The sequence below is a fragment of the Podarcis cretensis genome (genome assembly GCF_951804945.1).
Source record: "Podarcis cretensis genome assembly, chromosome: 5".
Taxonomy (NCBI): Eukaryota; Metazoa; Chordata; class Lepidosauria; order Squamata; family Lacertidae; genus Podarcis; species Podarcis cretensis.
Window position 1 is genome coordinate 82,343,943 of NC_137174.1, and position 25,414 is coordinate 82,369,356.

A 25,414-nucleotide genomic window follows, 5' to 3' on the forward strand; every position below is an offset into this window, starting at 1 on the left:
CATCCATTTTGGCTTTTTAGCCCCACTAAGCTCTCTCCATTCAATGAAATTTGACCACAGGTTGCAAACCCTGGACTTCAAAACTACAACTAATCCAGAATGCGGCAGCTAGACTGGTGACTGGGGGCGGCCACCAAGACCACATAACACTGGTTTTGAAAGACCTACACTGGCTCCCAGTACGTTTCCGAGCAGAATTCAAAGTGTTGGTGTTGACCTTTAAAGCGCTAAACGGCTTTAGTATACCTGAAGCCCAGTATACCTGAAGGAGCATCTCCACACTCATCGTTCTGCCCGGATACTGAGGTCCAGCACTGAGGGCCTTCTGGTGGTTCCCTCATTGCGAGAAGCAAAGCTACAGGGAACCAGGCAGAGGGCCTTCTCGGTTGTGGCGCCCACCCTGTGGAACACCCTCCCATCACATGTCAAAGAGATAAACAACTACCTGACATTTAGAAGACATTCAGGGAAGTTTTTTATGAGTGACATTTTAATGTATTTTTAATTTTTGATGGAAGCCGCCCAAAGTGGCTGGGGAAACCCAGCCAGATGGGCGGGGTACAAATAAATTATTATTATTAGTAGTAGTAGTAGTAGTATCATCATCATCATCATCATCAAATTCAGAACTGTGGTTGGCTTAGGCAAGAATTGTCCAATCTGGAAGTATAGCATGGAGTGTCGTGGTCAAGTTATCTCTCTCCCAAAGGGGCCATAGCTGGTGAACCAGCTGGAGATGGACCTCAAATGACAGTTGGATCTAGGAGTAATCTCAAGCTATGGACCTGCTCCTTCCAGAGTAGTGCAACCCCATCCATGGCAAGCCATCATCCCACTTCCTGGATTCAAGAACTTGGAACAAATGATGACTTCTTGCATTGAGTTAGATTGTGATAAAATGTGTGGTGTTTGTTGTGTATTCAGTTGCTTCTATGGCTCATACACTGCCTTGTGTATAGCAGTGTAGAAAGACAGTAGACAAATTAAAGGCGAAAATGAACTGAAATAACACTTGTGTCAGGATCACCTAGTGACTAGTCTGAGACAATATTCAACATGTATTCTCTGTTTGAAACAAATCAAAAGGGTACATAATATCATTGGTGCTTTATCTCCTTGTCTCAAATTATAGCACTGAGTGCTGAAAATGTTGGATTAACTTTAAAGTTCTGTTTACAGGAATGTGGTCTGCTGTCAGCGGTTTGACGATAATTGTTCTGGTTGTGTGTTTTTTTCAGGCTCAAAAAAATGAGAGGGAGTCTATCAGGCAAAAACTGGCGCTTGGAAGTTTCTTTGATGATGGCCCAGGAATTTATACCAGCTGTAGTAAAAGTGGAAAGCCAAGCCTTTCTTCTCGGTGAGTGAAAATGGCACGGTGAACATTTATCATTTTAATAGCTTCCATGTGGCATAATATCATAGAGTTATGCTGTGTGGCATAATATCATAAAGTCCAGGCTTCTGAGATGTGACATTATCTTCAGTGTTCTGTCCATCCATGATTTAACTACAAGGAGAAACCCCTCAACTGTCTGAGCTTCTAAGCTTCTCATCTTCTGTCTCCCCCCCAGCATCTGTTTGCCCAACAGTACCGTGCATTTCCAATGTTGTGTGTGAATGTCATGCTTGCTTCCATTTCTGTGGCTGTCAGTCATTTTCCCAGAACTTCATTCTGTGTGCCTTTCAAACATATTGGGGAAATGTATGGTTTAATATACTATTCCATAAGCATCTCAAACTCAGCCGAGGTGAGGATATAAATATTTAAAGAAACGTCAGTAACATCTGTAATGAATAATTTCTTCAACTGCTTTAAAGATTTTAAAAGTGCTCAGCACATTAAGTCTGGATACTGTTTGAATTATCAATGTTACTTAAAAGCCTTTTGAAGTCTACACTGAGTTACACACTGCACTTAACTGAGTTTATTTGGCCATTCCAGTGGCTAGTCATGATGCTTTTCGTTTGTTAAAGTCATATATTTAGTGACGTCTCGCTTTTTGTACTATTGTATGATTGTTTGCCTTTGGCTAAGCCAGGCATAGGCAAACTCGGCCCTCCAGATGTTTAGGGACTACAGCTCCCATCATCCCTGACCACTGGTCCTGTAAGCTAGGGATGATAGGAGTTGTAGTCCCAAAACATCAGAAGGGCTGAGTTTGCCTATGCCTGGGCTAAGCAATAAAGATTTGGATTTAGTGGGAGATTTCAAATGTATTACAAAGAAATACAAATAATTTTATGAAGCAGCACTGCCTCCCTTCAGACATCTGAACTCAAGGATATATATTTGAGTACAGCCACCCAAACCCCCAGTCTTACACTGGCATATAATTGTATATTCTTTGAGAAGCTATGAAGGCCCTTTATACTTTGTAAGAAATCTAATCTCTTGCCTCTGTTGTAAAATTCTGAATACTGCACGCTTAACACGGGCAAATGCCACAGCAGCTGTAAACGCTTTAATGGTAACCAAACTTTTATATAGGCATGATAAATAAAAGTGTGTGAATGGTCAGTCCTGATGAAAATTTATTTTCAACATAAATGTAGAAACCAAAGAGCATTTGTGCATGCAGTGGTGAGCTGTTATTGCCTGTGGGAGACTCATCAAAATATACATTCTCCAGTTTATCACTGGAAAAAGGATTTTGTGGCTCCTGGTTATTTAAACAAGCAATGCATTATCTGGAAGGATAAAGGACAAGAGTTCTTTCAACATCCCATTCTCCATTTTGAGGCCCAAACAAGAGTCCACAATCCCTTGTTGACAATAATAAGAATTGGACTAAGGGTGCTTCCCCACCTCAGATATTTGGTCTCAGCTCTCTACTTTGCTTTGAGGACACAACCTGAGTTAAAGTGGCACTTTGGGGGGTAAAAATTGTATTAATCACCCACCACGTTGCATATGGCCACAACCATTGCAGAAAAAAATCATGTTTCAAGCACCTAATTTTGTTACCTTCCAGTAGTAGCAGTTGTAATAGCTCCTCAACGGTGGTATAGTGGTAAATTTTTGAAGCATAGGAACTCACCATGACAGCCCTGCCTCCCTTTGAAGCCACACCTTCCAAGGGCACTCTAAAATCACAGGCTGGGGAGACCCCTGTTCATATCTATGTTCAGACATGATGATTCCTGGGTGACCTTGGGCCTGTCACTCCCTAAGCCTGCCCTACCTAACAAATGTATCATGTGCCAGGCCAGATTTGTCCCACTCCACAGGCTTGCAACACAGTCAAATACTGCTCTGTTAGGGACCCCTTGGGACCCCTTCCTCTTCTTTGGCATAAGTTCATGGTAGAGCAGGAAACATATGGCGCATGGATGTCTCATGCAAGCAGACACAAGTTCACACATGCAAATGCCCTGACTGTTTCACTGAATAGGCTTTTCTTTGCACCCCCAAAGCCACATTCACTGATCCCCTGCAAGGGTACGGGTTCAGGCAAAATAGTCTTTGAATGGCACAGCCTGGCACTTTCAGAGTTCCCAGGAAGGGTCTGTTTTCCACGCGCAGGAACCCAAAAGTCAAATTTCCTTGAGGAGGCAAGGGCAGCCAAGTGTGGACTTCCTACCCTAGCACTGATTGAAAGTCATCTGTTGTTTTTCTTCCTCTGATTTTCAAGGTTCTTTGGAAAACAAAGAACAAGAAGGCCTGGTTCTTACTCTGGCTACCTTTTAATAGAAAGTTTAACAAGAGTCAGGAAGGAAAAGAAAAAAAAGAAAACTTCAGCTCATATTAATAGTACAGTAGCCATCAGTACCTCCATCTCAATTTAAGCATGCAAGTCAATATACATAGCCTGATAGATATTGAAGACTGGCCCTGATTCTGATTATATGTATGGCTACTGGGACATAAGTCCTATCATATTAAACAAACTCACTGCCTAGTTGATGTGCATAGGATGGGAACTTACAGCATACTCCTATGCATGGCTACTCAGGAAAAAATCCTATTGAGTTCAGTGGTACTTGCTCTCAGGCAAGTCTCTCTAGGACTGCAGCATTTGTCTCCTAGTTTTCTCTCTCTGAACTCCTCAACATTTTCCCTATAACGTGTGTGCTGGTATTAAGAACAGAGGTTATGACTCACAAAGGAGTAAGGAGTTAATCTATTTCCCTTTGCAAACAATGCTAGAATAAAGCAAAGGAACAGTATATGTTATCACACCCTTCCCCGGGTAGCTATAATTTATGCTTCAGGCCTAAAGCCCATTGAATGTCTTGTGCAGCAGAAAAAGACATGGCGTAAAAATGTAAGTATGCAATTATTCATTATATATTGCATATTAATAATGCATCCAAAGAGCCATTAAAGTAAATGGAAAATAATATTTTACTGTCCATTTCCACTGAAGAGTAATACAAGATTAAATCTCCCGGGAATGGGGGCGCAAAGAAGGAATGGCATGAATCAAAGCCCATGTTTATTAGTTACACATGTCTTGTCTGCCTGGTGATATGTTTTGTTTACCATCATATTTCAAGTTCTTAATGAAATAACAAATTAGGAATGGTTCTTCTGTGAATCGCAGTCGCTGTATGGATATTCCATATCTGTCCAGAGGAGGAAAAAACCCATATGCTTCTGTATTGTCTACAGAGTCTCGGTGGCTATAAATCACAGTTAGCATTTTTATGGCTTGACATTACACAGCTTAGGAATTTTGTCAAGGGAGATGGCTGAATAGAAGTCCAGATGGCCAGAAGCATAACATCACCACAATCACAATAAACACCTTTATGGAAGAATTGTTTCTGACTAGAGAGACCAGCCAAATGCATCATCGAAAGAACGCTTTAAAAAATAATCTCTTCTCCTGCCTTGTGCACAAGTTAATATAATACTTTAGCAGGTGCTCTCTGTATGCACAAATAACTGGATGATTGGTGAATTTTAAATTTAATCCTTTAATGTGCATGTGGCTTCCATTACAACCCATTCCTTATTTATGATAAAAGGATGCCTAAAGTTGCAAGAAAGTGCTACAGGCCACCTTGTGGCTGAGATCATGTTCGATTTTGGAATAAAGGAACCATTATGTACATTATACCAGTAAATAGGTTGTTAAAGTATTGCCTGCTGATTTAAGCGAGCACAGAGGGCCAAAGGCACTGCTATTCAGCTTTGGACAATCCACTGGCGCTGGGTGGTTTCTGTTGTTGTTTTTCTTCCTTTCTTTATAATGCATTTTATTGCTTTTTAACATATAATAAGCACAATTTAAAAACACAGTAAACACCAACCATGTCAGCTTGTTTGTCATTTCTTGGGAAAAGGCGTAACAGCAGCTTAAAACTAGAACCACGACTTTGTTGTTGTTGTTTAGTCGTTTAGTCGTGTCCAACTCTTCGTGACCCATGGACCAGAGCACGCCAGGCACTTCTGTCTTCCACTGCCTCCTGCACTTTAGTCAAACTCATGTTAGTAGCTTCGAGAACACTGTCCAACCATCCCGTCCTCTGTCGTCCCCTTCTCCTTGTGCCCTCCATCTTTCCCAACATCAGGGTCTTTTCCAGGGAGTCTTCTCTTCTCATGAGGTGGCCAAAGTATTGGAGCCTCAGCTTCAGGATCTGTCCTTCCAGTGAGCACTCAGGGCTGATTTCCTTAAGAATGGATAGGTTTGATCTTCTTGCAGTCCATGGGACTCTCAAGAGTCTCCTCCAGCACCATAATTCAAAAGCATCAATTCTTCGGCGATCAGCCTTCTTTATGGTCCAGCTCTCACTTCCATACAGAACCATGACTTAGAACCAGTTTAAAATGTATATTAAAAACTCTGATCCAGTCAGTCTCTCCAGATGTTTCCATGGGTCTCAACTTCCTGACTTGATCTGTCCCAAACAAACTTGAAAATCTCTTTATCACCTCATTGACTTGCCAGAGCAAGGAGTGCCCTGGCGCTCCGGCAGATCATATTGTTGCTTCTGTTCTGAAAAACATCCTGGAACCATCACACACACACACACACACACACACACACACACACACACACACCCTGCATCCTTGCTCAGCTTCATGAATCATCTTTGAAGAGACATTCCCCCTTTTTAGACAGGAAGGAATTGCTCTTCTTGACATCTAGAGACAGACACAGACGCACAGACACACACACTTGTATTAAAGATAATAAACAGCCTATGATGTCTGCCCTGATGCATTCACGAATCATCTGGAGTGCTATTTTTCTCACCTGCACATTTATGCAGGTTCAATTGACTAAAACTCATATGACTTTAAGATTTTTTTTAATCAGGCGATGGTCCTATTTATAAATGGTGATTTTTTTAAAAAAAAGAGTTACAGTGGTTAACGGATTCTTCAGCTAGATTAATCTTTTTTTAAAAAAAAAATGCTTATAAAAACTGCAGGTGGCAACCATCTTCTTTCAAGAAACCCTTTCATTCACACACAGGGCCAGTACCTTTGTGTATATCATCAGAAAAGTTCTTTCTTACTTCAGATATATGTCTATTAGCCCCATTTTTATTTAACATCTATGTTAACTCCCTGGTCACATGTTGCCGTGAAATCGAAACCCATCCCCCTGTGTTCTCTAACGGCAGAAAAGTACCAGTTTTAATGTATGCGGATGACGCTGTTCTTCTCTCTCAAACCAAAGTGGGCCTGAAACGTGCCTTAGGAAAGTTTAGTGACCAATGTAACACTGAGCTGTTAACAATTAACTTTGCCAAAACCAAAATTGTACATTTTAACCGCTCCTTCAGGAAAGATAATTGGAGCGTAAAGGGAAACGCCATTGAACAGACTAAGATCTTCCAATACTTAGGCATTACTTTCTCTTATAATGCCAAATTGTCAACACACCTGACCACATCAGCTATATCAGCAGGAAGAAGTGCAAATGCCATCCTTAGATTATTCAGAAGGAAAGGAGCTGGCTTCCTCCCGATGGCCCTTAAAGTTTTCCAGGCAAAATCTTTAGCCCAGGGGTCTGCAACCCACGGCTCCGGAGCCGCATGTGGCTCTTTTACACCTTTGCCGCGGCTCCGGGGCGGATACTAGCGAGGGGAGGAGGCGCATTGTGCGCCCTGACACTCCCCACTGTGGCGGGCGCTGTACTGGCTGTGACGTTGCATGGGGGCGGTGCGTGCGTTAGTCATGCACCGTCCCGGCGTCACCTTCCCGCCCGCCTGCTAGATTGTACAGTGGTTGCCCCGCAAGACGAATGCCTTGCAAGACGAAAAACCCGCTAGACGAAAGGGTTTTCCGTTTTGGAGGTGCTTTGCAAGACGAATTTCCCGATGGGCTTGCTTCGCAAGACGAAAATGTCTTGCGAGTTTTTCCGACTTTTTTCCCCTCCCCCCCCCCTTTTCTAAGCCGCTTATCCGCTAATAGCGCTAATCCGCTAATGGGCTTGCTTCGCAAGACGAAAAGACCGCTAGACAAAGAGACTCGCGGAACGGATTCTTTTCGTCTTGCGAGGCACCACTGTACGCTGGTCACTGCATTGAAAGGGGGCGTGTACGCTGGTCACTGTTTTGAAGGGGAGTGAAGAACACACACACACAAAAAGGTAACTTGTTAATTTAACGTTTATTTCTATGAGGAGGAGTAATTCTGAGGAGTCAAACAAAGAAATAATAAAAAAGTGACAAAAAAGTTATTTTTATAACGACGAGTTTTGCGGCTCCCAGTTTTTTTTCCCTTCGGAAACGGGTCCAAGTGGCTCTTTTTGTCTTAAAGGTTGCAGACCCCTGCTTTAGCCCAACACCTGTATGGCTCTCAAATTAGCCCTTCTACCAACCTTAAGACCCTTGAAACAGTACAATCAAAATTCTTAAGATCATTATTTGCTACCCCAAAGTGTACACCTAATGCAGTCTTAAGGCAAGAGGCAGGACTGCCCAGAGTGGAATTAAAAGTCTGGGAGCAAGCAATATCCCTCTGGCTGAAAATCCACTACAATCCTAAGGGACTGTTACCTTACCTCCTGGCCGCAGTTCCCTATCCTCCTTGGCTTATGCAAATAACTAACAAGATCAAACAAATTGGCCTAAACCCTGAAAATCTTCTTATTGGAACTCTGAACAAGGCAAAAGTAATTATCACTCAGAGACTTTACGATGTCGAATTACAACAAGAAGATGCCCTACTCCTGGAGACGTATAGATGTTTAAAAGCTTGGTCTAATTTTGCAGCTGCCCCTTACTTAACTAACATCACTAAGGAAGCTTATAGATGGGCTTTCTCCAGAGCCCGCTTTGAGACAATGCCCTCAGCAGTGCTGTACGGCAAATTCACGTGGCTACCAAGGCATGCGCGTCTCTGCCCCTGTATGTCTAATAAGGTAGAATCTGTCACTCACATCCTTCTATTTTGCGAATTCTATAGTGAAGAACGAGTTCAACTTATTTTGCCGCTTTTATCAAAATTTATACCCCTTCAACATTATTTGGAATCCTCCCCCGAAATTCTACGAAAATACCTTCTGGAAGATTCCTCAAGCTCAATATCATATGAGGTGGCCAAATTTTGCACTTTAGCAATCAGGAAGCATAAATCTTTTTTGTTGAATGGCACACTGCGAAGTTCCCTTGTGTAATTTTTTTTTTTTTTTTTTTTTGGATGCTGTTGTTGATTTCCTTTTGTTTGATCTTGTGGTGTTCTGTGTCGCTGGCTTTTGCCGCAATAAAACTTGACTTGACTTGACTTCAGATCTACCGTTTTACCTGTAGGCAATTCTACACAAATTTAATTGGTTGTTTAATGGACTAAAATACATATCTTAAAATACATATCTTAATTAGCACTATGCAACTAAGAAGTAGTGCCCGAGTTTGCTTTCTTCCTCCTGATCTCTTTCTCTTTTGTGTCATATCTTTAAGGATGTAAAGCTGAAGACAGGGACTGTCTTACTACTGATCTTTATAACCCTTTTTTTGGCTGAAGAACAGGGTTTTAAATGCTTTAAATAATAGGTGTGTTTAGTTCAACTAAGTTCAAGTAACACAGCCTAAAGCCCTGGTTCTTTGGGGGATAGGGCTGTTGAGTAGGACTGTTCTTGGTCTTCCCTTCAGGAGATGCCTATCCTGACTTTGGCTAAAATAGTACTCAGTGTACAGCAATTAAAATTGGCAGTACAGTACTAGTGCAATACAGTCATACCTCAGGCTACAGGCGCTTCAGGTTGCGTTTTTTCGGGTTACGGACCACCAAAACCTGGAAGTACTGGAATGGGTTACTTCCAGGTTTGGGCGGTCGCACATGCTCAGAAGCACTAAATCACACTTTGTGTATGCACAAAAGTGCCGAATCGCAACCCGCGCGTGCGCAGACACACCGCTGCATTGCAAACACTGCAGGTTGCAAACGTGCATCCCGCACGGATCACATTTGCAGCCCAAGCGTCCACTGTAAATGATTTTTGTGTGTCTATCATGAAACAATGTTAACTGAAAAGTTTCATCTCTGAACAATGCTCAGAGCAGTCTTTCTGTAACACTCAACATTTGCTTTATCATTGGGACCCATAAAGTCACCTGTGGGCCAGACTGGATAATTCCACTTCCTAATAAGCCTCGGATGTGGTAGCCTCACATCAACCCACAGGAGCATCAGAAACAGGGCAGATGCATTGATTTGGTGCGAGTGCAGGTGTGGCCTCATTCCTCCCCACATGTATGAGCTGGATTGGGAAGAGATATTGCCTCCCTCAGTATTCAGTCATTATGGCAAAATGCTGTTCCTAGCAATGCTCCACAAAGCTAAGAACAAGCTTTAGAAAGAAGAAACATACACAACACAGGATGCTGCTGGTTTTTGCAGGCTATTTGAAGTTCTCCTAAATTACAACCAACCATTCTGTTCTTAAAATGAATTGCATTCCAATCACTTATGTCATGAGGTTTCTGCAGCGCTCAGACGTGGTCCACATGGGTGTTTAGCATACATTTGTAAAGAGGGTGGATTCCCCAGCTCCCAAAGCTTTCAGTCAAAGAATATATGGCCAGTAGGGCAGACGGAGAAGAAGGTTGTCAATTAAAACAATGAGATGGCAAGGAAAGGCCATGTGGTGAGGAACATATAATTATTGTGGTGGGGTTTTTAAAGAGGGTGTGTGGGCAGATTTATGGCATGTGCTCTTTCTAAAGCCTTTTGATTGACACACTTTGGGAGATCTTGAGGGTATTTGAATGAGGAGGAAAGAGTGAGCAGTTGAATGGATGCCAAAATGATGTTCACATGCAAGGAGTAGAAGTTGCTCCACAGAAGCCTGCCTTATGTGCCCGAAGGCCGTTGTCTTCTACACGAATACCGGTTGAAGCTAGGTGGCACTATTGTATAGAACTGATTTTCCAGGTATTCCGATTTTATTCATTTATTTAGGTCCAACTTTACAGGTGATATGTATGTACAGTATGTATGTTTATCAAGATTTATATTCTGCTTAATAAACAATTAAATTCTGAGTGGTTTATTTGAAATGGTATAAAGCAGGGCTGTCAAACAGGTCAATCTCAAGCTACTGGTTGATTGGTTGATTGCGGCATGTCCCTGGTCGATCCTGGTTGATCTTAGACCCCCCCCCCAAAAAAAAACTTTGGTCAATCCAATGGGTAGATTATTTATAGTGGGAATAGATTGCAGTCTCTTGGAAGTTGGACACCCCTGGTATAAAATATTCTTTTTTCTTTAAGCAATAGAAACAGACTTTTAAATCAGACATAATAGAATTGCTAAACTGTAGATAAAAACCAACGTATTTTAAAAACAAATAATAATGTACCTGTACATAATAATGACATGTCTGCGTAGGCATGCCTAAATCAACATTTTAAGCAGGTATTGATAACCAATAATGCTATTAGGCACGGAGTTTGAGAAAATATATTCTGAGTGGTTTTTAAATGCTTCAGCTTCTTCTTCTTTTTAATTGGGGAGGCCATTCCTGGCCAGTCATGCACAAGAGATTTTGTGATATATTTTTTTCTCAACAATGTACAAAAAAAACAACAGTAAGTTCTCTGGGTGCGAAGAACACCCTTTTGAATTTGATTGCAGCCATTCTGCACAAGAGCACTCAGAGCTAATCAGGTGAACAGAAAATTACTGTTTTGGACACAGGCAATGGCAGCTGATTGCATTTCTCTAAAATAATGTAAAGCAGCATTAAGCAGAAGGTAGGTCAAGATCCCTGGGTGGCTTGCAATAGTTTGGCAAGGGTTTACAACTGAGTTGTTTAGCAATGGGAACAATAAAATGGCTTTTCCCACCTAAATTAGGCTGCTGAAATGGAGAAAGCTGACCAGGAGTGGATTTTTATGCGAAAAACACTGTGAGTCAGTTCAGTTCTGGTACACAATATGGGCTCAGGTGCCCCCTGCCCTTTCATTCTAACTGCATTTTGCACCTGACTCTGGGTGGTAGTTCTTGGGGATCTAGTAAAATGCAAAGTATAAGTAGCAAGCCTGAAGCCAATCTACCCCGTCAGGTAGAAATAGCAAATCTGTACTCGTCTTTTGCGGGCAACTGTAAATCCAACAGTAAAAACAAATTGGGATATGTGAGTTCTAAATGCAATGTTGTATTTTATTATTCAGACACATTAACTGTTTCCAGAGTGAGAATCTCCATTATTTACATGTGTAACTTTTTATATATATATGCTTCCTCTCCCCCCCCCTTTCAAATCTAGCACAGTTACAGCTTGGAAATGTATTTGCTAAACTTTGCCAAATTTGGATCATCTCAATATGTCGTAATGATAAACTCTCATACATAACCCAACTTTTTCCTTTTTAGCTTGTTCAACTGTACTTTAAATAAAGCTCAAGCGATGGTAAACAAGTTACTCAAGCATGTAAACTGGTTTCTAGAGACCAGCAGAGAAAAGGAAACATAGGGGATGGTATTGAACTCCTAATGAATGTATAAGTCAGAATCAGATACCTGTTTGAAATGTAAAGAGAAGGAGGGTACCTTTTCCCATATGTAGTAGTCATGTAAGGTAGCAAAAGTTTTCTGGGAAATGATTTATAATAAGTTGAAAAAAATGTTGAAGATATATCTAAAGGAGCGTCTCCACCCCCATCGTTCTACCCGGACACTGAGGTCCAGCACCGAGGGCCTTCTGGCGGTTCCCTCACTGTGAGAAGCCAAGTTACAGGGAACCAGGCAGAGGGCCTTCTCAGTAGTGGCGCCCTCCCTGTGGAACATCCTCCCACCAGATGTCAAAGAGAACAACAACTACCAGACTTTCAGAAGACATCTGAAAGTAGCCCTGTTTAAGGAAGCTTTTAGTGTTTGATGTATTACAGTATTTTAATGTTTTTTGGAAGCCGCCCAGAGTGGCTGGGGAAGCCCAGCCAGATGGGCAGGGTATAAATAAATTATTATTATTATTATTATTATTATTATTATTATTATTATTATTATTACTTTTGTTAAGAAAACCAGAAGCTTTTCTTTTAGGTATAATTGGTGGAGAGGTACCCAAAGAGCACAAAAAAAAATTATGTATGCTACTACAGCTGCCCGAATGATTTATGCTCATAGACAGAAAGAAGAAACAATTCCAGCGAAGGAGGACTGGCAAATTAACATTGATGGAGTATGCAGAAATGGCAAAACTTTCTAGAAGAATAAGAATCCAAGAGCCAAAGTACATTTTGTATCGTTGCAAGCAGTGATAATCCAATCTCTCTTTCCTTCTCACTCTTTTTTTCCTCTGTTTAAGGTTACAAAGTGGGATGAATTTACAGATTTGTTTTGTAAATGACAGCGGAAGTGACAAAGATAGTGATGCTGACGACAGCAAGACCGAAACAAGTCTGGATACACCTTTGTCTCCCATGGTGAGTTTCAGTCTTACAGAAGATCTTGAAAAATGTCAGGAAATGTGCACCAAATTCCAGGTTTTCTTTTTTAAAAAAAAAAATTACCTTTATTAAATTTTAAAACATAAAAGAAAAAGAACGAAATACTACAGCTGTCAAAACAATATTATACACTTCAAAGAAACAAACTGACGCAACGTAATATTGGCAGCCAAAACATTACTAAGAAAGAAATACAATATATAAATAGCGTAAATAAAAAGTATTTCTAGTAAGTATTTCTGCTATTGTGACATTGTGTCACACTTGTTTATTCCCCGCTTGTTAAAAAGAAGGACTGGTCTTTCACAAGAGCTTGAAGCATAGGCTATTTATGTGCATAACCTATAATGAGAAGCATAGGCCTCAGTTTGTATTGCAGGTTATATGTATGGCAAGGGATGATGTTGCTCCCCAAGGCCAGATCCCTCGCCACCATTTTATGGATAACCGATGTGCCTGGGTTGTGTGCCCTAAGAACGTTGGTTGCCACATGTCCTCTTTTTCCAGGACACATCCTCTTTTTCATGGGTAGAGCTGTCATAGCAATCCATAGTTAGAAGTCGGCAAAAGTGTCCTCTTTTCTGCTCTTCAAAATGGCAACCTTAAAATATTATGGGACAAGTGGCTGCTTTTAGCACTGGCCAGTCAATTAGGCAACTGGGTATAGTTCTTAGACCAGGGATAGCTTACCAAGTGCTCTCCAGGTACGGTTGAACTTCACCTGCCATCAGCAGGTGAAGAGTGGTGTCAGTCGCAGTATGAGAATCTAAAGAGGTATTTTGTGTGGCATCATAGGGATCCTTTCAGATCTATACCATCTGCTTAGACTTGTAGCAGTTCTCTAATGTCTCAGGCATAATTCTTTCCCAGCTCAGACATCTGGTGTCCTTCAAACCAGGGGTGCCAAAGGTTTAACGCTAGAGTCTAAACACAATTCTGGCAGAGGGCTGGTTTACTTCTGGTTCATGCCATTCACATTAAGGCTAGAGTTAATGTTTATTGTTTTAATTCATTGATTAAATTGCTAGCTGCTGAATTAGACAAGCCTGATTGTGTATATATATATATATCTTGTGTCTTTTTTCTAGAGCAAGCAGAGCTCTTCCTATTCTGACAGAGACACTACTGAAGAGGAATCTGAATCCCTAGATGACATGGATTTTCTCTCAAGGCAAAAGAAACTTCAAGCTGAAGCCAAAATGGCCTTAGCAATGGCAAAACCAATGGCCAAAATGCAAGTAGAGGTGGAAAAGCAAAACAGGAAAAAATCTCCCGTAGCTGACCTTGTAAGTATCTCGTAGAAGATCAATGCCTGCCAGTTGTTTCTAGCCATGGAAGTTGCCCCAGTTGCAATAAAGCTTTTGGGAATTTGGGAAAGCTTATAGCTCCATCTGGAAGGGACGCGGGTGGTGCTGTGGGTTGAACCACAGAGCCTAGGACTTGCCGATCAGAAGGTCGGCGGTTTGAATCCCCGCGACAGGGTGAGCTCCTGTTGCTCGGTCCCTGCTCCTGGCAACTTAGCAGTTCGAAAGCACGTCAAAGAGCAAGTAGATAAATAGGTACCACTCCAGCGGGAAGATAAACGGCATTTCCGTGCACTGCTCTGGTTTAGTCATGCTGGCCACATGACTCGGAAGCTGTACGCCAGGTCCCTCGGCCAATAAAGCGAGATGAGCGCCGCAATCCTAGAGTCGGCCATGACTGGACCTAATGGTCAGGGGCCCCTTTACCTTTATAGCTCCATCTGAGATGTAAAAAATGAGTTTTAAAAGTGGAGCATATTTATTTAATATATTTGATTCAAAACATGCAGGGGAAATAAAGTTTTTCCCCCTTTGTTAGAGTATAGTATTTATAAAATCTTAGTGCAGTATGTGGTATCTAAACTTGATAAATTTTATGCATTCAGTACCTAATGACTAATGCTCAGGGTGCTTAATATATAGTAGGTTACCATCATTAGCTATTATTGCTAATACATTAGAAAATATGCTGACAGAAGTTCTTTTTTGTCATTGTTGCTGGCCATGACAGTGGCCTAAAGTGTTGTTGTCGTTCTTTTTAGCTGCCACATATGCCTCATATAAGTGAATGTTTGATGAAAAGAAGCTTAAAGCCCACAGATCTGAGAGATATGACGATTGGGCAGCTACAGGTGATAGTCAATGATCTACATTCACAGATAGAAAGTAAGTCTTCTCTCTTGGTATTATGTCCTTTCGCTATTCGTGGCACCTCGGCTTAAGCGAACAGAAACTGTTCCATTGCATGTGAGACCTGACACCAACATTGAACCAAGGAAGAACTGTAGTTCAGTGGTAGAACATCTGCTTTGCATGCAGAAGGCCCCTGGTATCTCTAGGTAGGGCTGGAAGAGACCCCCATCTGAAATCCTGGTGAACCACTGCTGGTCATTGTGGATAATATGGACCTAGATGGATCAGTGATCTGTGTCCTCCTAGGATTATGTCATCTCCAATACAGTGGTACCTTGGTTTACGAACTTAATCCGTTCTGGAAGTCCTTTCTTAAACCAAAGCGTTCTTAAACCAAGGCATTCTTTCCCATAGCAGCAGGGAACTCAATTTACAAAAGGAACACACTCAACAGGAAGCAAAACATGTTCTGCTTCCAAGTCAAAGTTCACAAAGCAAAACACCTACTTCCCGGTTTGCAGCATTCTTAATCCAAGTTGTTCATAAACTAAGCTGTTCTAAAACAAGGTACCACTGTACTAGAGGGAAATATCTTCAATGCCAACATCTTCTCTTCAGATAACATTGAGGGCCATTGCCCCCAAAGCAAGTTTTAAATCAAAACATATTGGGTTTTTTATTCCATGCTAGCTCGTGGCATGTTGTATTTCTTGTACTTTTCGTCTTAGATATGGAGAAGAGAAATCACAGATCTGGAAGTGACTTTTGAGCTTCAGACTTTAGGTCAGGAATGGCTATTATTCAGTAATCTAATGCCAACTGAGGAAGAAGAAGGCCCTCTGCACGTCACTCTCTTTTCAGCAATCCTTGAAACAATAGCATTTGAATATGAGTTCTCTTTAGTTTTACTATTTAGAGTGCTTTTGCATGAGATGCAGGAATGGGGGGCTAGGAAACCATGCATTTGTGGAGATCTTGCACAAAAAAGAGCAGTAGATGTCTCTTGCACACCATGGTTGGTTGTAGGTTTCTTCCAGTTTTGCATGATACCTGGAACTGTGTAGAGAAGAGGAAGCATGAGATTCCCATGTTTCCAGCTCTCTTCCATTACATCTTGTGCAAAGGCACAAGTAGACAACTTCAGCCCTTTGCAATATTTAGGCCATACTAAAGTTTTTATAAGGGACGCGGGTGCTGCTGTAGTCTAAACCACAGAGCCTAGGACTTGCCGATCGGAAGGTCGGTGGTTCGAATCCCCACAAGGGGTGAGCTCTCGTTGCTCAGTCCCAGCTCCTGCCTATCTAGCAGTTCGAAAGCACATCAAAATGCAAGTAGATAAATAGGTACCACTCCAGCGGGAAGGTAAACGGCATTTCCGTGCGCTGCTCTGGTTCGCCAGAAGCGGCTTAGTCATGCTGGCCACATGACCCAGAAGCTGTCTGCGGACAAACGCCAGCTCCCTCAGCCCATAGAGCGAGATGAGCGTGCAACCCCAGAGTCGTCCACGACTGGACCTAATGGTCAGGGGTACCTTTACCTTTAAAGCTTTTGTGACTGTGAGCAGTCCTTCCACTGGGCTCTTTTGTTGCTGTTGTCCTTTTTAGAGCCAAAGTACTGCTATGCTTTTCAGTGATACGAATTAATTCATTACAGACAGAAGAGGCTCTAAATAAAAAGAAATTAGCACATGACTCCATGGTCCATGTCAATGTGTGCTTATTAATCAAATTAGTCAAAGCAGCTGCAGTGTGGCTCTTTGCCTAGGCACCTGTGAGCTATGCTCAGCCAAATGTGAATAATTCTCCCCTGAAGTCTGTTAGTGCTGTCTGCTACTTTGGAATTGCTGCTAGGATGTTAGAAAATCAGTGGACCTGCTAGAAAATACCGATAAATCAGTTCTACCATGACTTGGCTTAGTTTAATTTTTTAAGGAGAGCATTGGGTAAGTGACATGCATTTCATGAGTTTTGGTTCTCGAGTTTGTGTTTGTATTTTAAAAATCTGCTGGTTTGCTTATATATCACCTGCCTTTCAGAACAAAAATCCTCCCAAAGTGATACACAACTGTACACTAAAAATGCAAATAATTTGTATGCAATATACAACAACCATCCTAAAATCAATACTGAAAAGGATTGTGGAATAAATAAATAAAAGTCCTATGACCCAAGCCTAAAGAGTTGCAGAATGAGGACTTAGTGGAGTACCAGGAAGGTGAATTGCACCATTGTGGGATTGCCATTGAAAACTCCCAGTCCCTGGTACCCACCAACCTCACCATTACTAATGACAGCACAGAAAGCAGGGGTTTTAGTCCTCTGGTGTTGAAGGGGTGCACAACACAATGGCACTTTCTGGCACCATTGGTAGCTGTTGCAATTGGAGCACCTACTGCTTTCTTGCCTCTGTAGCAACAAGCTGACATCATAGACAGTCAAGCTTATTTCCCTGCCAATGTGTTGATACAAGTTCAGCCTTGATAGATCACACCCAGTTTTGAGTATTTTCCATCACCAACCACAACCAGATAAATGCCAGAAGTTCCATGGGTTGGTTCCTAAGTTAAAGAGTTTAAAGAGTGCATTCTGCTATGGGAAGTCATCCTTGGTTCTCTCATGAGATCTACAGTAGTGTCATGTTGATATATATATTTTTACTAACGTTTGTTTTTAACAATACCGGCCATTGTTCTTGTTCCATTACTTCATCGCCTCCCTTATTTATATGCCAAGCCAAATACCCTTCTGTTTCTTGGAGTGAGAGCAATGTACCATGGTGACTAACAGATTCCAAAATGTTAGACATGGGGAGAACTGTGGCTAGCTGAACTTAAACACTCTTTTTCTCTTTTCTGTTGTCAGGCTTGAATGAAGAATTGGTGCAACTGCTGCTAATTCGGGATGAATTGCACACAGAACAGGATGCTATGCTGGTAGACATTGAGGATTTGACCAGGTTGGTAACCTTTTTCAGATACGTCCTGTTGCAAAGGTCTCTCTTTAGACCGTTTTGTTGTGACGATATATTTTATTTTAATTGATGTATAAAATGCCCTTCACCCAAAAACAGATTTCAGGGTCAAAGTAATTTCAAAATTACAGAAACATAATAACTGTCAGAGGGAAAGCTAGGGTATGTGTGTATGTATGTATGAATTAATTAATAAATACTTAAAATTAAAAGGAGCAAAACCATTCAACCAGCAGAAAATATAATCAAGAATGCCTGAGGAAATTAAATGATTTTAACCTGATGCCACAAAGACTGTATGCCTGTGCCTGGCATACCATCCTCAGAATGGCTTCCTACAGTTGAGGCACCACCACAGAGAAGGCCCTGCTCTTCCATTCAAGCATAATGCACTTCTTTTAAAGTTGGAACACTGAGAAGGAATTATGATATATTACTGAAACGAGGTGAATTGTCTGACTTGTAATGCTGTTTTCTGATCAATGCCTGCTAGGATCATACCCTAAAGCCACATTATGATAATGTCTTTATTTGGACCAACCACAATGTTACAAAGTCACGAATGAATTCAGAAATCTTCATCAGACACAAAAGTGGTTGGGGGACAAAAAGCTGATCATAGTGCTGCTGTCCCAGAATCTGCAGTTTATAAGACAGAATGCAGGAGAAGTTCTGCAGGCATTATTAGATTAATCTTGCAAGGTGCCATACATTGCTGCATGCACCCAGAACTACTAGACCAAAAGAAGCAATCGTGGAACTACATAAAAATTCCGCCTACAGCTCCAGTGAAAGCTTAGGTCATAAAAAGTGCACCTGGTTCAGTAACAGAAGTCTACCACTATTAGTGTTGTTTGCACCGAAGCAACTGTTTTTGCTGCTGTTTTTCTAAGCACCTGTTGGCATGACTGCTTGGGGTATGACAAATGGCAGATTTGGACAGTATGCTATTTCTTTGTGATCCACACTCTCTATCAGATTATAAGTGAAACTTTTTTGGCCATTGAATCAATTTATAATCTAACATCCAGTGCCTAATAACTTTCTCTAGTTGCTTGCAGCAACATGGGGCTGAACCCTTTAATTTTGGGAAATTATTGCTGCTAGGAAATGTAAAACTAGGTAAATTTGTTTGGGCAGACAAAGAGAGTGGTCCTAAAGATAGAGACAAAAACTTCCTTTATTCTGGAATCTGCCTTTGTGATGCCTCCTCTGTTAGAAATCCCAGCTTCTATTTTCTCCATTTGATAATGTAGCTGCCATCTATTCTTAACTTTCCCTTCCTTTCCTAAATTATCTTTTCTTAATGATCTTGCAATGATCCTTTCTCACTCCTTACTTTACTGGGTAGACAATGTGCCCTATTAACAGCTTGCCGCTCTGTACTAAAAGCTGTCCTTACATATTCAGTCCGGCTACCAAGCCCTGTAGTGGGCAGAATCAATCAGAGTGACTTTAGACATGATTTCAAGACCTGGGAAGACTCCAAAAGGCAAAATCTGGGTGTGCATTGACCGTAGGTCCTGGCAGTTCCAAGGAAAAGGCCAATAATAGTGCTTTCATTTTGTCCAGATGTGGTTTCAATTGTCTTGTCGAAGAGTGGAGCCTGTTGCAAAAATTAGATGCAGGGGGTACAGTTCACAGCTGCCTCCTCTGTAGTGAAAGCAGGCGTGTAGACTATCAGGTGGATGAAGTTACTCTTCTCTGGTTTGATTCATAGCATCTTACCAACAGTCTGAATATACTGTATATCTACTTCTGCTCTTGCTGTGGCCTTTCAGTCAAATCCTGTGCTGGTTTTTAATCTTAAAGGGAAGAAACCTGTTTGCCACCTGCAGACAGAGATGAGACTTAATTGAACCAAAGCAAACCCAACTATTTTTTTCTTTTTTCTGTAATATTTCTTTTACAGTGCGGCCCCCTATCAGTACCATGGTAATTTAGCACCATTGCTGCCGACAAGGTAAAATACAGTAACGCCTCAACTTTCCCAGATCCCTTTAATCCAGGCCTTTTCTTATTCAGTGCAAACCTTTTATGTTCTCCCCTTCTATCTACCCTCTGTCACCCTCTGTTCCAGGTTATTTTCACCTTTCTCAGATTGGCTGGTTAAAGAAGGTTCAGTAGTAACTCAGCAGCCAAAAATGCTAAGTCGCCTCTCTTACAGCTTCCTGCTTTGTGGTATTTGCTAGCTATTCCACTGCACTGAAACCTCTGCAACTCCAGGGAACATGCATATATCTGGATAGCTCAGTTGGTTAGAGCGTGGTGCTGATGATGCCAAGGTTGCAGGTTCGATCCCCGTATGGGACAGCTGCATATTCCTGCATTGCAGGGGATTGGACGAGATGATCCTCAGGGTACCTTCCAAAATCTGGAGACTTGAGTAATCTAAATGGGAGTCGCATTCTGATCTGCAAGCAAGTTTGGAAATATTAGAGTGTGTCAGTCCACAGCAAATAATGATAATAATGATAATTGCCCACCCCTAGCACTCTGTCTCTCTCATGCACACACACACACCCAGCACTTGACTTCATTGAATTTTCTCTGCTTTTGTAGCTTAGAAAACTTTGAAGAGAGGCAGAATCTCATCCGCTTTACACAAAGACCAGGGAAGGGTTAGTGTGTGTGTGTGTTTTCGCATGCCATTGTGTGTCTGTCTTTCGGCATGGCATTATCCTTCCCCACTACCCTCCCCCACTATAATCTGGTGAGCAAGTCGTCATTGACATCTACCAGCGGACTTCTGCGTAGAGGAAAAGGTCGGTGTGCTCACTATAGTATGTTCTTGCAGAAATCTGCTGCTGCAAATCACAGGCAGTGGAGTGGTTTTGGTGCTTCATCTCGTAATACAGTGGTACCTCTGGTTGCGAACGGGATCCGTTCCGGAGGCCCGTTCGCAACATGAAAAGAGCACAGCCCGCAGCAGCACGTCTGCACATGCGCGGGTTGCGATTCGCCACTTCTGCTCATGCGCGTGACGTCATTTTGTGCGTCTGCGGCAAAACCTGGAAGTAACCGTTTCCGGTACTTCCGGGTCACCGCGGGACGTATCCTGAAAGAACATAACATGAAGCGGACGTAACATGAGGTATGACTGTACAGCAATGCCCATACTCTGCCTGTTGCTCACCTCCAGAGAAAAGGAAGGTTGTTGGTGTTTTTTCTCCTGTGAGCCAACAGGTGGCTCAGATTTGAGAGCACCTGTGCCTTGCAAAAAAGAAGAGGCTGCCACTACCATACACAATCCTGGTGCTTTTCACTTGCTGCTTTATGAGCTATTGTTAGTGAGGGGAGGAGAAGGGACAAACACGAAGGCAGCAATCGAAAGTTCAAGGAATGTGTGCCAGTGATTCGGTGTTTTTTCCCCTAACTGCTTGTCTCTGGGTGAAAAGAGATCAGCAACAGGAAGTGTAGATATAATGCCTCATTGCATAGTTGAAGTGCGAACTGTTTAAGCAGAAGAAACTAAAAAGAGAGAGAGAGAGGTTTTATGGGTGTTTTAGCAAGAACTGTTCAGTCTTTGTATCCATAAAACATAAATCTACAGAGAGATGGTTCTGTATATTCGTGGATGGTCTCTAATTTGAATACCAAATTGCAGATGAAAATAATTAAGAATTTGATTTCAGGGTGCATGATGTTTCTGTCTCCCCCACCTCAATTTTACCATCTCAGCACCTCCGACCAGTTGGTTAAGCTGAAAGATGGTGACTTTCTCCAGCATCACCCAATGAGCTTCGTGGATGTATGTCTATCTAAACTTGTATCTTTCTGGTCTGACTCTCTGCTACGCGACCCTGGCACTCTTTTCTTTCCCTTGTTCTTCTAAAACAGGCTACCGCCAACTTGGTGCCCAGAAACTTTGAAATATGAGTCTGTTTTAATGAAAAGAAAGCATGACCTCTGGCTTCTATTGGGTCCACAGTGTGCACCTGTGGGGACTGTCTGGGGCTTATGGAAGTCGTAATCCAAAACTTCTGGAGGGCACCTGGTTGGGGAAGGGTGTTACAAAACTACTTTCCCATGTTGGAAGCAGTTTGCATTTCTAGTTACTGGAATCAATTACATATTTAATTAGCCATTCAGATGCCCTCTGTGTGGGCCACATGGTTGGCAGTTTGGTGAGAGACGAGTTGTTTTTAGTTCTTTATATCTTGAAATGTTGCTACAATAGGAACCTAGGGGTCATCTTGCTACATCCTTGAATTGTGTTAATACAAATAAGTTTCCTATCCATGGGAAGGAGGTGAAACTCTCCTCCTTTTCCCCTTGCTCCCCAAATAAAACTTCCTTTCAATGTTATTGCAACCTACAATTTCAGTTCCAAAGCAATTTCCTTGAAACCCTCCCTGCCCCCCGTGCTCTTCTTGATTTTACCTCCTGAAGACTGTGGTTGTTATTTTCCTTCCTGTGCTGGATTTCTGCAGTCTAGAGGAGTCCTGAAGAAAAGGACTATTTAAGCCGGCTAGATAATTGCAGCAAAAGTTCATCATCTCTTTAAGCAATCTTTTCAGCAATCGCTGTGCTTCCTTCCTTCTCTGCAGCCTTAAAGTTTTGCCAGTAAAAAATATATAAAATCTTCATTTATTGCATCTACGTAATATTGTGTCCTTTTTCCCCATTTCCCTTCAGACACGCTGAAAGTCAGCAGAAGCACATGGCAGAGAAGATGCCAGCAAAATAAAACCGGAAGCCATCAGACTGAAGAAACAAGCTAAAACGCTTTGCTTCTGTGGTTGTACCAACGCTGATGCTCCACGGGTGGCACACAAGAAAAATCAGTGTTAGTCATTGATTCCGGGCGCAATCTGCCAAGCACCAGGAACCCCCCCACACAAAACCTTCCTTGAAGCTAATGGTGGATGCACAGCGACTGTGCTTGGCGAATTGTTCCCAATGTCTGAAGCTTTATGTCCAGTGGTTGGCCTATGCTTTTTAATTTATTTGCTGTTGGGTTTATTTTATTTTTTACTTGTGCCACTAAATATCGGACAGTTCAATAATCTTATTGTAGAACAAAATGTACAGTACTTATAAACATTGCAAACATGAAGAGGAAAAAAGAAGAGAGAAGGTAGTTTTAACTTTTATTTTTGTTTATTTAGAGAGACCTTTAAGTTAAAGCAGTATTTTACCATTGGCTACTTTTTATCGTTTTTCAGCGTAGTTTTAAACAAATGAGACTGTAATTTTGACGGTGCTATACAAGTGAGAGAGAAAACATACATGCCTGCCTCGTAGTGAAGTTGTAGCTTTCAGTAATATGTATATTTTAATCAGTTTTCAACATTTTGTGAATGTTGACTACCTGACATTCATTTTTAGATGTGCTATTAACATGCAGTTGAGTTGAAAGGGTTACCTTGAAAGTTTTATGTATAAATATGTAAAATAAAAATTAAAAATTTCTTTCATATGATATGTCTTTTTGTTGACTAGTGGGGCAACATAGTAATTCACCTGTAATATATTCATTGAAGTACATGTGAAATTCCTATTTTTATCATTTCAGATTATATAGAGATATATATAATATGAAAAGTCTCTCTTCATATATATATATTTAAAAAATACTATTCACTTAGAACACAGATAAGTTATTATAGATTCACTTGAAGGCAGGCACAAAGGTAAGGTTTAAAGTTAACAAAAAATACTATGTGGGCTGAAAAATGAAAATGACACCTCAACTGTATACGTAAACTTGAATTAAACTCTAACACACTTGATATGGGAATTGATTACTTTTCTCTCTCTCTCTCTCTCTCTCTCTTCTTTCTCTCTGCTGAGATTGCACTTGCTATCATCATGCATTTTAATACGAGCTACAACCTCTTTGTGAGTCTTGTCCTTCTTCCCAAATTCATAACCCAGCTATGATGCATCTCTCCCATTCACTTCAATGGAAGCAGCAACTACATTTGCCAGTGATGGGGAACCTGAACCCCTCAAGATGTTGGGGCTCACGGGAGCTGAAGTTGGACTAACCTCTTTTTCCCGAGCATCCCTATTTACTTACTATAATGTGAAATAAGAAAAGAAAAAAGATGTTCTTCTAGGTTCTTGCTTTTGTTCTGTTATTTGTGCTTTGAAAAAAATCGCCTTGAGAAAGCTGAAAAATAAAATGTTCTAAGCCTTTTTTTTTTAATACCGTTATGGTGCATAGGGCCTAGATCACATTGCAGTTTTTTTCCAGGTTGCTGCTTATTCAAGGGCACTGTTGTGGGACTTCTGTGGCTGCCAGTGGGAGGATGGGAAAAGGTGATGGGAAATTGGAAACACCTGCCTCCCCACCCAACAACCCACATCCTGATTATCCACCAGCAAAGCCTTTTGCTTGACTCTACCATCTAGCTGAACTTCCATTGAGACTGCCAGAGATTGAGGCAAAAGCAGCAGTTTTGATTTATGACTTTGTTACACCTGTGGCTGAGCAGCCACTGTAGTAACTTTCAGGTCAGGAAACAATTGCAGAAGTGATAAGGTGAACAACATTTATGTTGTTTTAATCAATAACTGTCTAGCCAGGGTCAACAGGTCTCACCCAGGCTGCATTGAACTAATTTCCCAGGTTCTAGCCATCTGACCCAATATTCTCTGATAGAGGTCCTTAAAGCAACAGTCACATCTACAGCAGCCAGTTGACTGGCTGACAGCCCCTACAGCCAAAGGAACAACAACTGTAGCCAGCTGGGCTGCTGCTGGCAGGCCAACCCCACTGGGATGGAATGAAGGGGAGGGCTCCACCCTTTACTCTCTCTCTTTTTCTTTTTTTCTTTTTTGCTAAAATATTGCTGGCGTCATATTGTTGCATGGGATTGGGAAGTGGGACAGATGCATGTGGGCTTGTTTGACCGTAAAGGTAAAGGGACCCCTGACCATTAGGTCCAGTCATGGCCGACTCGGGGGTTGCGGCGCTCATCTCGATTTATTGGCTGAGGGAGCCGGCGTACAGCTTCCGGGTCATGTGGCCAGCATGACTAAGCCACTTCTGGCAGACCAGAGCAGTGCACGGAAACACCGTTTATCTTCCCGCCGGAGCGGTACCTATTTATCTACTTGCACTTTGTCATGCTTTCAAACTGCTAGGTTGCCAGGAGCAGGGACCGAGCAACAGGAGCTCACCCCATCGCGGGGATTCGAACCACCGACCTTCTGATCGGCAAGTCCTAGGCTCTGTGGTTTAACCCACAGGACCAATTGCAGTCTTTAGGGTACCCAGTGTGAGAGACTGTTGAGCCCCTAGGTGATAAGCATCCTCTAGGGGGTGAAAGGTGGAGCATCTTCACTGCATTTAAAGCACTGCGGTGCCACTTTTGACAGTCATGGCATTCACCTAAGAATCCTGGTAACTGTACTTCGTCAATAATTATAATGATTACTGTATACCCCGCCCATCTGGCTGGGTTTCCTCAGCCATGCTGGAGGGC

General features: G+C 41.8%; 1 protein-coding gene and 1 long non-coding RNA gene across 12 annotated transcripts in view; one reads left to right on the plus strand and one right to left on the minus strand.

The window, feature by feature from the left end:
- The window catches only part of LOC307216995 (schwannomin-interacting protein 1), a 387,429-nt gene extending 363,716 nt beyond the window's left edge, over positions 1 to 23,713 (plus strand). For 8 of the 11 annotated variants that reach the window (XM_079977952.1, XM_079977957.1, XM_079977956.1 and 5 more), the window contains 7 exons: positions 1,239 to 1,357; positions 12,711 to 12,828; positions 13,941 to 14,138; positions 14,918 to 15,041; positions 17,870 to 17,963; positions 19,891 to 19,941; positions 22,617 to 23,713. In XM_079977952.1, the coding sequence (XP_079834078.1) occupies positions 1,239 to 1,357; positions 12,711 to 12,828; positions 13,941 to 14,138; positions 14,918 to 15,041; positions 17,870 to 17,963; positions 19,891 to 19,941; positions 22,617 to 22,668 (756 nt within the window). In that variant the 3' untranslated portion in view covers positions 22,669 to 23,713. Of the gene's footprint in view, positions 1 to 1,238; positions 1,362 to 12,710; positions 12,829 to 13,940; positions 14,139 to 14,917; positions 15,042 to 17,869; positions 17,964 to 19,890; positions 19,942 to 22,616 lie in introns of all 11 variants that reach the window. The other 3 variants (XM_079977955.1, XM_079977953.1, XM_079977954.1) reach the window with 2 other exon arrangements.
- LOC307217305 lies at positions 6,357 to 9,106 on the minus strand. The gene is made up of 2 exons (XR_013839549.1): positions 8,680 to 9,106; positions 6,357 to 6,463 (listed from the first exon to the last, which is right to left on the minus strand). It is a non-coding gene; the product is annotated as an uncharacterized lncRNA (long non-coding RNA).
- Positions 23,714 to 25,414: the final 1,701 nt, after the last annotated feature.